Source organism: Nycticebus coucang, chromosome 22 (assembly GCF_027406575.1).
Source record: "Nycticebus coucang isolate mNycCou1 chromosome 22, mNycCou1.pri, whole genome shotgun sequence".
NCBI lineage: Eukaryota > Metazoa > Chordata > Mammalia > Primates > Lorisidae > Nycticebus > Nycticebus coucang.
In genome coordinates this window covers 32,477,862-32,491,431 of record NC_069801.1, presented here as the reverse complement: position 1 = coordinate 32,491,431, position 13,570 = coordinate 32,477,862, and the positions used below count along the sequence as shown (strand labels likewise).

Sequence of the window (13,570 nt, the reverse complement as noted above, 5' to 3'; positions counted from 1 at the left end):
TTTTGTGATGAACACATGTTGTATCATAGCATTTTGTTTAATTATGTAACATTTCCTTTCATACAAGGGGAGAGGAATACATTTATATTTTAAACAAAAGAGAATGAAACAATCACTTTTAAAATCTTTCCTTGGGGATGTATTTCCTCTGACATCCTAGGATGTCCAAGTTATTATAAGACCCATGGGCAGATAATCGAAGCAGCTAAATTGTAACTTGTCCCATTATTCTTTTCAAAAAAGCAAGCTACATATCTTAAATAGGTCAAAGCTTGTTACAATGAAAATGTCTATAATACCAATACTATACCATTGATCAGTTAATTTCAAGTAATATCTACTAACATTCTGGTACCATAAAATACTGCAGTTGAGAATGTTTAAAAGTTCATTTTACCATGGTATTTACGTTTTTCATAGCAAAACCTAAGAATTTTATAAATATTCATAAATATTACTGAAATGAATTTTTGAAAATGCTCACCAACTGCCAGAAAAAAACAGAACTTATTTAAATTTGTATTGAAAAACTAATCTAAATTCCTATAATAGAGCCAGATCTATTTCCTCTGGTTTCATTAAATGCTGTATCTTACCGAATTACCAAATGAAGCATGTTTTCCTTTGTGTATAAATGAGACTTAAAAATCACTGACTCTGGTTAAAACTTTTATATAAAATAATTTTCATAAATAAGGTTTGAAAGATCAAGTCTGTAGTTTCAGAAACTTCCCCCAAAGTTTTTAGTTTAAAAAAAATAACAAATTTCATTCAGCTAAGTAAAATGACTCCTTTCTGATAGGGTCCTCTCCAATGATATATATATATATTTTTTTGTAGAGACAGAGTCTCATCCTATGGTCCTCGGTAGAGTGCCGTGGCCTCACACAGCTCACAGCAACCTCCAACTCCTGGGCTTAGGCGATTCTCTTGCCTCAGCCTCCCGAGTAGCTGGGACTACAGTATTCTTTTTTTTTTCTTTTTTTTAATTTTATTGAGACAGAGTCTCACTTTGTTCCCCTTGGTAGAGTGCCATGGCATCACAGCTCACAGCAACCTCAAACTCTTTGGCTCAAGCGATTCTCTTGCCTTAGCCTCCCAGGTAGCTGGGACTACAGGCGCCCGCCACAACGCCTGGCTATTTTTTTGTTTGTTTGTTTGAGCAGGTCCAGCTAAAACAGCTGGTAGGTTTGAATCCACCAGCTGTGGTGCATGTGGCTGGTGCCCTACCCACTGAGCTATGGGTGCCACCCCAATTATATTCTTTTTTTTTTTGAGACAGAGTTTCACTATGTCACCCTTAGTAGAGTGCCATGGTGTCACAGCTCACAGTAACCTCACACTCTTGGGCTTAAGTGATTCTCTTGCCTCAGCCTCCCAGGTAGCTGAGACTACAGGTGCCTGCCACAACGCCTGGCTATTTTTTTTTGTTGTTGTTGCAGCTGTCATTGTTGTTTAGCTGGCCAGGGTCGGGTTCAAACCCACCAGCCTCGGTGCATGTGGCTGGCACCATAACCACTGTGCTACAGGTGCCAAGCCCCCAATTATATTCTTTTTTTTTGAGACAGTCTCAAGCTGTCACTCTGGGGAGAGTGCAGTGACATCACAGCAACTTTCAACTTGGGCTCAAGTGATCCTCTTGCCTCAGTTTTTCTATTTTTTAGTAGAGACGGGTCTCACTTTTGCTCAGTCTGGTCTCAAACTTGTGAGCTCAAGCAATCCACCTGCCTCGGCCTCCCAGAGCAATTATCTTCTTTTTTTTTTTTTGTAGAGGCAGAGTCTTACTGTACCGCCCTCGGGTAGAGTGCCGTGGTGTCACACAGCTCACAGCAACCTCTAACTCTTGGGCTTAAGCGATTCTCTTGCCTCAGCCTCCTGAGCAGCTGGGACTACAGGTGCGCGCCACAATGCCCGGCTATTTTTCTGTTGTGGTTTGGCCGGGGCTGGGTTTGAACCCGCCACCCTCGGCATATGGGGCCGGCGCCCTACTCACTGAGCCACAGGCGCTGCCCGCAATTATCTTCTTAATAGGGATACATATACTTCTCCACCTCCTCCTCCTCCAGGCGTCGTCTTCTCCCATTGCATTATGATGTCTAAACATCAGTGATTTTATATTCCTGACATCTAAAATATATTCTTGGTAACAGATTAACACCGCTATCTAGGTAAAGCAACTAGTACATGGAAAGAGTGATGCTTTGTTCATATTTTGTCCACAGGTTCGCTTTAAGAAACAGCACTCCCTTCAGAATAGAAGACTTTATCTGTCTCCTATTTGATGGGGTTCAGAGCTCAGATGGCTGACTAAATAAACATGGGGGATTGGAATCTCCTTGGAGATACTCTGGAGGAAGTTCATATCCACTCCACCATGATTGGAAAGATCTGGCTCACCATCCTGTTCATATTTCGAATGCTTGTTCTGGGTGTAGCAGCTGAAGATGTCTGGAATGATGAGCAGTCTGGCTTCATTTGCAATACTGAACAACCTGGCTGCAGAAACGTATGCTACGACCAGGCCTTTCCCATCTCCCTCATTAGATACTGGGTTCTGCAGGTGATATTTGTGTCTTCACCATCTCTGGTCTACATGGGCCATGCTTTGTACAGACTGAGAGTTCTAGAGGAAGAAAGGCAGAGGATGAAAGCTCAATTAAGAGGAGAATTGGAGGGAGTAGAATTTGAAATGCCCGGGGATCGGAGGAGACTGGAGCAAGAGCTTTGTCAGCTAGAGAAAAGGAAACTAAATAAAGCTCCGCTCAGAGGAACCTTGCTTTGCACTTATGTGACACACATTTTCACTCGATCTGTGGTTGAAGTTGGGTTCATGATTGGACAGTATCTTTTATATGGATTTCACTTAGAGCCTTTATTTAAATGTCATGGCCACCCGTGTCCAAACATAATAGATTGTTTTGTTTCAAGACCAACAGAGAAGACAATATTCCTATTATTTATGCAATCTATAGCCACTATTTCACTTTTTTTGAACATTTTAGAAATTTTCCACCTAGGTTTTAAAAAGATTAAAAGAGGGCTTTGGGGAAAATATAAATTGAAGGATGATCATAAATTCTATGCAAACAAGTCAGAACAAAATCTAGCCAAATATCAGAACACATCTGCAAATTCACTGAAGCAACTTCCTTCTGCACCCAATTATAATCTTTTAGTGGAAAAGCAAACACACACAGCAGAGTACCCTAGTTTAAATTCACCTTCTGCATGTCAGGCAAATCCTGACAATCACAATGCAAATGAGAAATACAGTTTGGATGAACAGGAAACTGAACTTTCTAATGGGATTTGCACACTTAGCACTACCTATAGTCATCTTCAACCCATTGGCTCAAATAATAATAAAAATACTCATAAAATTTTTGCAAAAGAAGTTAATGGTAGCCAGGTAAGGGAAAAAAGAGAAATTGATGGCAAAGACAGTAAAAGGAACTCTAGAGGTCACTGTTCTATTCCAGGTGTTGCTATAGATTTGGACGGCCACATAGGTCAATCGCCCCAAACAGCTTTCTCAATGTCAGCTAGCAGCACTTGGAAACGAAGGTGGCTTAGTACTGCCTGGGGTCCCTCTACAGAAGATGAAAACCGGGAGTCATCTTCTAAAGGTAACCTAAAGGGCCAGTTTGGAGAGGGCACAATTGGAACCCTTCCTCCTTCACAAGGAGACTTCTGTCAATCACTTGACATTCAAAACACTCCTGATTCTTTGGGAGTGTTGCCCTTTGAGCCTGAGTTTGTCAGAGCCTGCAATAATCCTACTGTTTGTTCTTCAAATCATATAGCATCCCTGATGAACAATTTCAATGGTAGGCGGGTTCCCACAGATCTTCAGATCTGAACAGCTGTTGGCTTTTAAATATTTTGTGTATTATTATATATTATCAAGAAGTGGCCTAGAGGTGGTGGAACACAGACAAAATGGGTAAGGGTAGCTCTAAAAACCAGCTGCTAGGAGGGACAACTGTAACATCATTCCAGAAAGGGAAGAACAGCTCTAATTTTGGATTGTGAAGGAATAGCTTGAAATTCAAAGGCAGATTTTACGACTCTCTTCAGAATGTGCAAAACTGATCTTCAGAAAATCACATGTTCAGAATCTAGTCTAAATGGTTTGACCAGGTTTTTTTCTCTGAAGGGACCACAGCCTTAGGAAATTGTTCTTCATCTATATAATCCTCCTTTACTAATACTTTACCTTTGGACACTGGGTTAATTTTGTTTGCCTGCGGAATTTAATAACTTAGTTTCCTTCTATACTGTAACCTAATGTATCTTCAGTATAACCATATGTTGTTACCTAGTAAATAAAATCTTAAAAAGATCTGTGGCTTTCCTTCACCAATTAGAATGACCACCATGATTCACTGCCAGTTTGGAGTCTGCTCCTCCCTGGTCATCTAACCTCACCACTTTACGGACAGTACCGATCCTACAAGGATGCTGTGAAGGTTAAAATGAAAAGTATCTGTATTGGTATACAATACAGTAAGCGCTTCAAAATGCTAGCTCCTGGCTAGCATATTACTCCTCACCCTTTAGAGGCCCTCATCCAATCAGCCACAAATCAAGGAAACACCAAAAGTAAAGAAGCTGAAGCCCAAACGTGCGATTCTCAATTCTCCTCTAAGTTGTCAGGAAGTCGTGCGCGTTTTCAGAATGAGAGCGAAGAAGCCCAGCACTTAGGAGTGGCCACAGCTTCCGAGGTCTCAGTTGAGAAAGACGCACCCAGTGCCACCGTCCGGCAATCCTCTCTCCCGCAGCAGTCCCAGTGCTCCGGAGCCCCGCCTCCGGTCGCCGTGCCCATCTAAGTCCCCACCTGAGACACTTATCCCGAGTAACCAAAACCTCGCTTGTCCCTAAGCAACAGAATCGTCACGAGGACCGGAAGAGGAAGAAGAGGTGCTGCCCCGACAGCCGGAGGGGCGGGCCTACGCAGTCTCCCTCGACTTAGCCTGTTACGGGGGATGCAGAGCGTCTTGGTCGCTATGAAAACAGGCCACACCCCGGAGATCCCGGCCCGTGGTTTGCAGATGCGCAGGCGCGCACCCCCTTCCGCGCATGAGCAGTGCCGCTTCGAGCCCGCCAGTCACGGTCCGGGGCGCCAGCTACGCCGCTGCCGCTGTCACTATGGCCCATTACAAAGTGAGGGGGGCGCGGCGTGGCTGGGGGCGTGCGGGCGGTAACCAGCCGCTGGGCGGCTGCGGGTGGGAGTAGGGGCGCGCGCGCAGGTTTGGGGAGGGGGCCGAGGTAGCGAGGCGGAGGCGGGGTTGCGGCACTTGCAGTCATTTTCCTGCTCCGGCCCCTGGGCTTTGGCTACTGACCAGCGCTATCTTCTCAGGCCGCCGACTCGAAGCGTGAGCAGTTCCGGAGATACTTAGAGAAGTCCGGGGTGCTGGACACGCTGACCAAAGGTGAGCATGGGCGAGGACAGGGCTTCTGGTGCCCTCGTCGTGCTTCTCGACGCCGCGCCCGAGTAGAGAAGGGGAACAGGTGTGACCTGTCCGGGTCCAGACAGGTGGGCCTCGGGGTTCGGCGGGGACCGGCGCACGTTGGCTGCCCAGCGCTGGCCGGGGTGGGGTAGCCTAGCTCACGCTACCACTCACCGCGCTGGGAGTGAAACTCTTGCAGCTGTTGCAAAGTCTCTCCAACTTCCGTTGCTTTGCCTGAGCAGTCGCAGGGGTCGTGTTTGCTAAAGACCTTGAGCTCCCAATTCCTCCCGCCTTCTCCTCGGAATCTTAATATTTTCCCTCTAACAAGGGGCAACTGGGAGAAACCAGATTTTAAAGGAGGCTGTGAAGTAGTTGAGCCTAATCTCCATGTAGGCAATTCATAGCCAATTTGGCTGTGGCTTTTCAATCCCCATTTCTTAGTCTGTATCAATTCCTACTTTGTGTAGATTTCATAATTCAAGTAGAATTACAGTTTAAGGTGCTTGTAGGCACATCAAAATGGTTATATTGTATTCACTTTTGAAATGGTAGTTTACTGTTACACTGTGTCTCTTCCTTCGTGGCTTCAATATTTAAGTAGATGAGTAAAGTCCTGAAACAGAAGGATTCCAACAGGTAGGATACAGCTTATTTCAGTATTTTAGCAATAATCTGGATGCCTGCTTTGTGTCACTCTACTCACTAACTGGGATATCCAAGGGCGTAGAATGAACTGCTGGCAGGGACAAGAACCTGAATCATGTAAGAATAGCAAGTGTCTGGAGAATTATTTGGTAACTGCTTTTTGGATCAAAGACTAGGGGAAAATTTTGGGAGGAGGATAACTCTGGGGTTTAAGTAGAAAGCAGACTTTTAATTCCTATGCATGGTTTGGTAATTGTGAATTGCTGTGTACTCTGGGTTTAGATACTACAGGTAGTTTTCTGTTTGCAAATAAATTTCAGCAAGTATTACAGGACTATTCTGGAAGAGCCGGGCTGTGTTGTCTCTAAGTATGAGAAATGCTTGGAACGTCATCTCTTCTAAACCCCCCTACAAGTTCATTTACTTATTAATTTTATTCAGGTCTCTGTTCTAGACGCTGGGAATATAGCAGTGGGAAGAAAAAAGTCTTTGCCCTCATGCGCTTATTAAAGTCTAATTGAGGGGAGACAGATAATGTACGTAAGTCAGCTAGTGATAAGTCTCCTTAGATTTCTAGGCTCCTAAATAACATCTGACAATTTGTTATTTAGGAGCCTAGAAACTTAAGGAGACTAATTTAATAATTAGACTTGCTATTATTTATTTAAAATTTGATTTTTCAGCTTCAAACATAGGTACTTTACACAAATACTTACTGTGAATAAAAACATAGCAAGGTTAGGGGATAGAGAGCAATGTGTGGGATTTTTGTGCCAGAAATATGGTGTGTAGGGGGAGGCCTTTATAAAGTAACTTTTGAGTAGAGATCTGAATGAAACAGTATATGATGTCAATACTTCCAGGAAGTATAAGGAGGCCAGCATGGGCTGGATGGAGTGAGGGAAAGATAGAATGGTAAAAGGCAGAAAAGTGACAGTTGGAGGAGGTAACTGACTACCCAAAGGTGTACAGCCTGTGGCTGTGTAAAGGATTTTCCTTCATTAGAGATTGGAAATTTATGGAGGCTTCTTATCCCTTGCTCACATACACTGGAGTCTTAATCTCTCAGTCTCTTTAGATTTCTAGGCTCCTAAATAACATCAGACAATCAACACAGTATGTATTGCTATGATTTATTTAAAATTTGATTTTCAGCTTCACACATAGATACTTTACACAAATTTAATTTATATTTTTTTATCCAGTTTATTTCCAAGAAGATTTGAAACTGTAACATTAAAACACATAAGAGGATGGCTAAAGATGATCTATCATTTGGAAGAAGTATGTTAGCTATTTTGAGCACTATGACAACCTCTAAAACACTGGCTGCTAATGCAAAAAAGGGAACAAGATAGAGTTCTTGTCTGACTAAAAGGAAATGTATTTCATCTATAGAAAAAGCAAAGAAAATTTAGCATTTATGTTATATTCTGCAATTATCAAGTACTCCTTGTAAGTACCATTGGCAGAAACTGAGAAACTGAAAGAACTGGGCTGGGGGAAGAGGAGGAAAGGGTACAAGTATTAATATATATGTCTTATAAAATTAGGATTCAGTAGAGATCAGGGGAAATTAATGGAAGAAGAAATGAAGATTTGAGCATATAATTGAAAGAAAAAGGCAATAAAAAGAAGGATTAAAGTTCTGTATCATACTGAGAGAGGAGCAGAGAGGGCATATACCTATCAATTTCTCAAAAAATAGTGCTGTTGGTGGGTGCAATAGCTCATGGCTGTAATCCTAGCACTCTGGGAGGCCAAGGCAGATGGATTGCTTGAGTTCAGGAGTTCTGAGACCAGCCTGAGCAAGAGTGAGACTCTGTCTCTAAAAATAGAAAAACTAGCTGAGTATTGTCACACAAGCCTGTAGTCCCAGCTCCAGAGGCTGAGATGACATAGTGAGACTCTGTCTCAAAAAAAAAAAAAAAAAGTGTTCTAAGTGTATTCAGAGATGAAGAGTAACTATCAAAACTCAATGTAAAAGTTGTCAAAAGTAGTTGCCCATTTGATTTTTTCATATTGTCTATATTATTTTGGTAAGTTATTAAAATTCTATTTTTAGTTTTAATCCATCATCCTGAGTAGAGTGCCTTCACATCATAGCTCACAGCAACCTCAAACTCTTGGGCTTGAGCAATCCTCTAGCTTCAGCCTCCCAAGCAGCTGGGACTACAGGTGCCACCACAGTGCCTGGCTGTTTTTCTGTTTTTAATAGAGACTGGGTCTCACTCTTGGTCAGGCTGGCCTCAAACTCTTAAGCTCAAGCAATCCTCCTGCTTCAGCCTTCAGAGTGTTAAGATTTATTAAAATTCTATAAGAACAAAAGGGAAGCATGTAAATTGGTTTACAAACAGGTCTGCTTGGTCTAGATAGGCATAGTTTTTTGCATGTGGTTACTCTCCCCCCACCCAGATTTTTCAAAGGGTTCTATGCACAAAAAGGTTAACCACTGGTTTAGAGATATTTTTATCTGTAGTCAATTATAGGAGGGTTTTGTTCAAGAGAAGGTAAGCAAGATGGTTCTTATATGAACTATATAGAAGTGCTGATTTGAAAATGATTACTAGTTTTTGTTAGTGATTATTTAGCATGTTGTATATGAAACTTCGTTCTTGGAGCTTTTTTTTTTTTAAAGACAGAGTGTCACTCTGTCACCCTGGGCAAGGTGCCATGGTGTCATCATAGCTCAACTCAAACTCTTGGGCTCAAGCAATCCTGTTGCCTCAGCCTTCCAAATAGCTACACGTGTATGTCACCACATCTGGCTAGTTTCTCTATTTTTTTTATTTATTTTTTTTGTAGAGACAGAGTCTCACTTTATGCCCCTTGGTAGAGTGCCGTGGCCTCACACAGCTCACAGCAACCTCCAGCTCCTGGGCTTAAGCGATTCTCTTGCCTCAGCCTCCCGAGTAGCTGGGACTACAGGTGCCCGCCACAGCACCCGGCTATTTTTTTGTTGCAGTTTGGCCGGGGCTGGGTTTGAACCCAGCACCCTCGGCATATGGGGCCGGTGCCCTACTCACTGAGCCACAGGCGCCGCCCTAGTTTCTCTATTTTTAATAGAGATGGGGTCTCCCTCTTGCTCAGGCTGTTCTCAAACTCCTGAGCTCGTGCAATTCCCTGGCCTTGGCCTCTTAGAGTGCTAAGATTACAGGCGTGAGCCAGTGAGCCACGATGCCTGGCCCTTGAAAAACATTTTGAATTCAAGCTTCTTCCAGTAATTACTATAGCCCTGTTGATTTCTCTAATTTTTTTTCAGATTTCTTTTTTCCCACTTCTCTGTCACTCTAGCACAGCTTGCTGTCTTTTTTAAACTGGATTGCCACGTCAGCCTCTTAACTTTTCTTACTTCCTTTATCCTTGTCTCTAGTTGGTCTTCCACATGACAGTGAAAAGTGAGCCTGTCACTTTCCTCCTTAAAAATATTATGTCTGTTGTTTTTAGGATCAAAGTCTAACCAAACTTGCAGGACCCTCCATAATCTGACCCCTGACCACCTTTCCTGCCACATCACTCACAATTTGATCCAGCCATACTTGAATTTTCAGTTCTTTGATATTTTGTTTTCTTGCTCCCGGTCCTTTCTGTTTTATCTGACACTTTCATCACTATGTCTCAGTCTTTCCCTTCCATTAGGAAGCTGTCCCTGATGTCCTAGGCTGAGCAGTGTTCTTCCAGTGTGCTTTTATAGCCCATTATCCAGTATTGCTTCTTGATACTGGATACCTTTGTCTAGTTCCTTGCTTATCTTTTGTACTTGATTGTAAATTTGTTGAGAGGAGGGACCTTGTCTTTCCTGTCTGCCATTTTTCAGACAGGCTTAACAATGTACTTGGCATATAGTTGGCACCTAATATTTACTAGGTTGTGGAATGTAATTTTAGCCATTCATAGTTTAGCCTTTAATTGTTTCTTTCTCTGCTTTTTGATTTGCAGTGTTGGTAGCCTTATACGAAGAACCAGAGAAACCTAATAGTGCTTTGGAGTATCCTTTTCATCTTTGAAGTCAGAAAAAGGCCTTATTATTACTATTATTTTTTTTTTTTTTGTAGAGACAGAGTCTCACTTTATGGCCCTCAGTAGAGTGCCGTGGCATCACACAGCTCACAGCAACCTCCAACTCCCGGGCTTAAGCGATTCTCTTGCCTCAGCCTCCCAAGTAGCTGGGACTACAGGCGCCCGCCACAACGCCCGGCTATATTTTTTGGTTGCAGTTCAGCCAGGGCCAGGTTTGAACCTGCCACCCTTGGTATATGGTGCCGGCGCCTTACTGACTGAGCCACAGGCGCTGCCCTATTATTATTTTTTTGAGACAGAATTTTATCATGTCGCCCTCGATACAGCTATGGCATCATAGCGTACAGCAATCTCAAACTCCTGGGCTCAAGTGATCCTCTTGTCTCAGCCTCCTGAGAATCTGGGACTACAGGGGCCCACCACACTGCCCGGCTATTTTTAGAGATGGGGTCTGACTCTTGATCAGGCTGGGCTTGAACTCCGAAGCTCAAGCAGTCCAGCCTCTCAGAGTGCATGAACCACCGTGCCCTAAAAGGCCTTGTTTTTGAAACTATTTTTTTTCATATAGATAACCTTTAAAATACTTTTGCTTATTGACAAAGTTATTTCCTTTTGAGTTTTTAGATGGTGATTTCTGGGTAAATATTGGTGGTAGGGTGGATGACTCTGGTCGGTAGGTAGGTGGAATATTGATGCTATTCTGGGCTACTTCATTAGTTTCATTCACCTCTACGAAGTAAATTCTTAACAATGAAAATAGTTTTTTAAAGCATCACTTAGGAGCTGCTACCCCAGAAAATCCAGAAATAGAACTGCTACGTCTAGAATTGGCAGAAATGAAAGAGAAATATGAAGCTATTGTAGAAGAAAATAAAAAACTGAAAGCAAAGGTAAATTTTTTTTATTCCACTGACATTTGAAGAGGTAAATTTTTTTTTCTTTTTTTTTTATTGTTGGGGATTCATTGAGGGTACAGTAAGCCAGGTTACACTGATTGCAATTGTTAGGTAAAGTCCCTCGAAGAGGTAAATTTTTTTAAAAGAATTCATATTAAAAATAATTTTACTTTTAATCATTATATGATCAAAACCTCACTAAGATGGATAGGAGGGGAGGGAAGAGGGTGAATACCAATCTGAATCAATTGCAAGGCCAGACTTACCGCCCTCTCTAGAAAACCAGGAGATGTATTGTAAGTAGAACAAGCAAAGAGTGGTCAAGAAGAGGTTAGTGGGAACCTGCATGAACAAAACAATGGGAATATTGGTTACTGCTGCTTATAAGTAAGGGGATAGTTCTGAGATTTTTAAGCAGTTGATTTAAGGTCAGTAAGGGACCTGTGCTGTGTGAATAGCACCTCTGAAGAGTTGTGCAGTTCACAATCTGCATGGTTTTATGTGGTGGCCGTGTGTTAACAAATTTACCTTTGTACATACAAATTGCACTTAATTTATTTAGTGCCACAGTTTTTTCTCTTCAAACTTCTACAAGAATTATCATAAACTTCAAATTAGTGAATTCTAAGTCTTTCAGATCACATAATATATTTTACATTATTCTAAGTATTTCTCAAATCTTTTCAACAACTTTGTGGATAAATGAAACAAGTATACATGCCATTGTGTAGGTGAGGAAACTAAAGCCTAGTGAGATCTAATAAGCTGCTCAAATCCAGCAGCTAATTGGAAGAACCCAATTCTTAGCTTAGGGTTCTTGTAAGGAACCAGAGTTTAGGATAAAAGAAAATGCAGTATCTTAAATTATCTAACATTCCACAATGTTGTGACTCTTTGGCACCTTTTAGGGCAAAGACTTTAGTTATTCTTTATTGACTGGCTAGATTAATGCTACATAACTCATCTGCTTTTTAAGGGGAATTTCAGTAAACTTTTGGCGGGGAGGAAGAGAGTATGTAAGGCACAGCATCTTTGGGAAAAGAGAGATTATTCCATATCAAGTATTTGGACAGTGCAGTCATGAATTGAAATTTTAGTTTCCTGGTAATTTTAAAGGTTTATATGAAAAAGGCTTTCATTAGGTTTGATTGTATTAAATCTTAAATCATTTAAAGATCTAAAATGGATAGTTATAGAGACTTGTATTTAATACAAACTTACTAATTCAGTAGCTAAATTGAATATAATAGTTAACTCATTTTGTTTTGTTACTAAGTATTTTTTACCCAATTTAGAATAAAATTCACCTAAACTCATCTGTCTTTGCCCCATAGCTTGCTCAGTATGAACCACCTCAGGAGGAGAAGCGTGCTGAATAGGATTCTTCTCAGTTGAAAAGACACTGAAAAATGGTTTTGTATGACTTGAATAGTTTGTATAGTATATAGTCTTTTCTGAAAAGATGCTATAGAACTCTTTTAATATGTTAAATTCACCTATCACACTGTTATCAACACATATACTTAGAATCACCAATAAAAACTCACTATGACTTTTTTTGGGTCTTAAAGCAGGAGAATCCAAAGTAAATCCTGAAAAAAATGTAAACACAGACATCTAATTCATTACCTTAAAAGACATTTTGTTTAATAGTCTGATTAGGAATGATGGTACTGGATATATTTTAACCAAGCAAATTTATCATGGAGCTATTCCTTGGTGTAGTTCAGGATACGAACATAGGTACAGTCATTTTTGAAAATGAAGATGACACTGTTGTTTATATTCCCTTTAGGCAGCTGGGGAGATCTGTGTGACATAAGATGCTTTTATATGGGTTCCCATGAATCTTCTGCTTTTGTTTATATAACGCAGAACAAATAACTCTTCTTTGCCACCACTTTGCCTTAGATAACTGTGTGGTGCCAGTCTGGACTCTGACACCACATTTTCCTTCTATGCAATCATGCCCTGTCTGATAATCTTGCCTTGCTTTGCTCTGTGCTTAGTGAGTCCTAGTTGCACATTGGCCTTTCTGTACTGATTTTCAATTTGCTTAGTAACAGCAGTTACCCTGATTGTAATTTATATAACTTTAAACAGGATCATACTATTATCCTGCCTTACTTGCTAAGTTGAGCACAGAATTGAGGCAACATAATGCTATGGGTTCGTGCACAAGCTGGGATGAGAAGGGGAATGAGCCATGTATTGTGGAAAATTATAGTTTGTGGGTATAATTATGTAGTGCTTTTTTCCCTCCAAGTATTTTTCTAGACTTGAATTCATTTTATCTTCATTATCCCTGTGAAGTAGGTAGGGCAAGTAATGAAGAGATGTTGGGTGCTGAATTTTTAGGCCAAACACTGATGACAATACAGATTATTCACTAACTGTACAGCTTTGGGCATATCAGTTCACTGCTCTGAGATTCACCTTCCTCATCTGTTAAATGAGAAGAATATCTGTGCTGCCTACCTCACAGGGTTGTTGTGAGGGTCAAAGGAGAATCTATGTGAAAGATTTGTAAATGGTAAAGTGCTATATTCTTGTTTGTTA

The 13,570-nt window shown here is 41.2% G+C and overlaps 2 protein-coding genes across 2 annotated transcripts; both read left to right on the top strand.

Annotated features, from left to right (window-relative positions):
* Window positions 1-2,026: 2,026 nt before the first annotated feature.
* GJA9 (gap junction protein alpha 9) lies at window positions 2,027-4,806 on the top strand. Its single transcript, XM_053575612.1, has one exon. It carries the CDS (start codon window positions 2,318-2,320, stop codon window positions 3,857-3,859), a length of 1,542 nt encoding a protein of 513 aa, XP_053431587.1. The 5' UTR covers window positions 2,027-2,317; the 3' UTR covers window positions 3,860-4,806.
* Window positions 4,807-4,985: 179 nt separating this feature from the next.
* Window positions 4,986-13,570, top strand: MYCBP (MYC binding protein). The gene is made up of 5 exons (XM_053575618.1): window positions 4,986-5,163; window positions 5,360-5,432; window positions 10,035-10,083; window positions 10,876-11,005; window positions 12,346-13,570. The coding sequence occupies exons 1-5, from the start codon at window positions 5,080-5,082 to the stop codon at window positions 12,388-12,390; spliced, it is 381 nt and encodes a 126-aa protein (XP_053431593.1). The 5' UTR covers window positions 4,986-5,079; the 3' UTR covers window positions 12,391-13,570.

What these genes read in the sequence shown, in the direction of transcription:
- GJA9 (XM_053575612.1), top strand. Translation starts at nt 2,318, where the DNA reads ATGGGGGATTGGAATCTCCTTGGAGATACTCTGGAGGAAGTTCATATC.
- MYCBP (XM_053575618.1), top strand. Translation starts at nt 5,080, where the DNA reads ATGAGCAGTGCCGCTTCGAGCCCGCCAGTCACGGTCCGGGGCGCCAGC. An exon ending in GCTGGACACGCTGACCAAAG is followed by an intron (nt 5,433 to 10,034) that starts GTGAGCATGGGC and finishes TTTGATTTGCAG; the next exon opens with TGTTGGTAGCCTTATACGAA. An exon ending in AAACCTAATAGTGCTTTGGA is followed by an intron (nt 10,084 to 10,875) that starts GTATCCTTTTCA and finishes CAATGAAAATAG; the next exon opens with TTTTTTAAAGCATCACTTAG.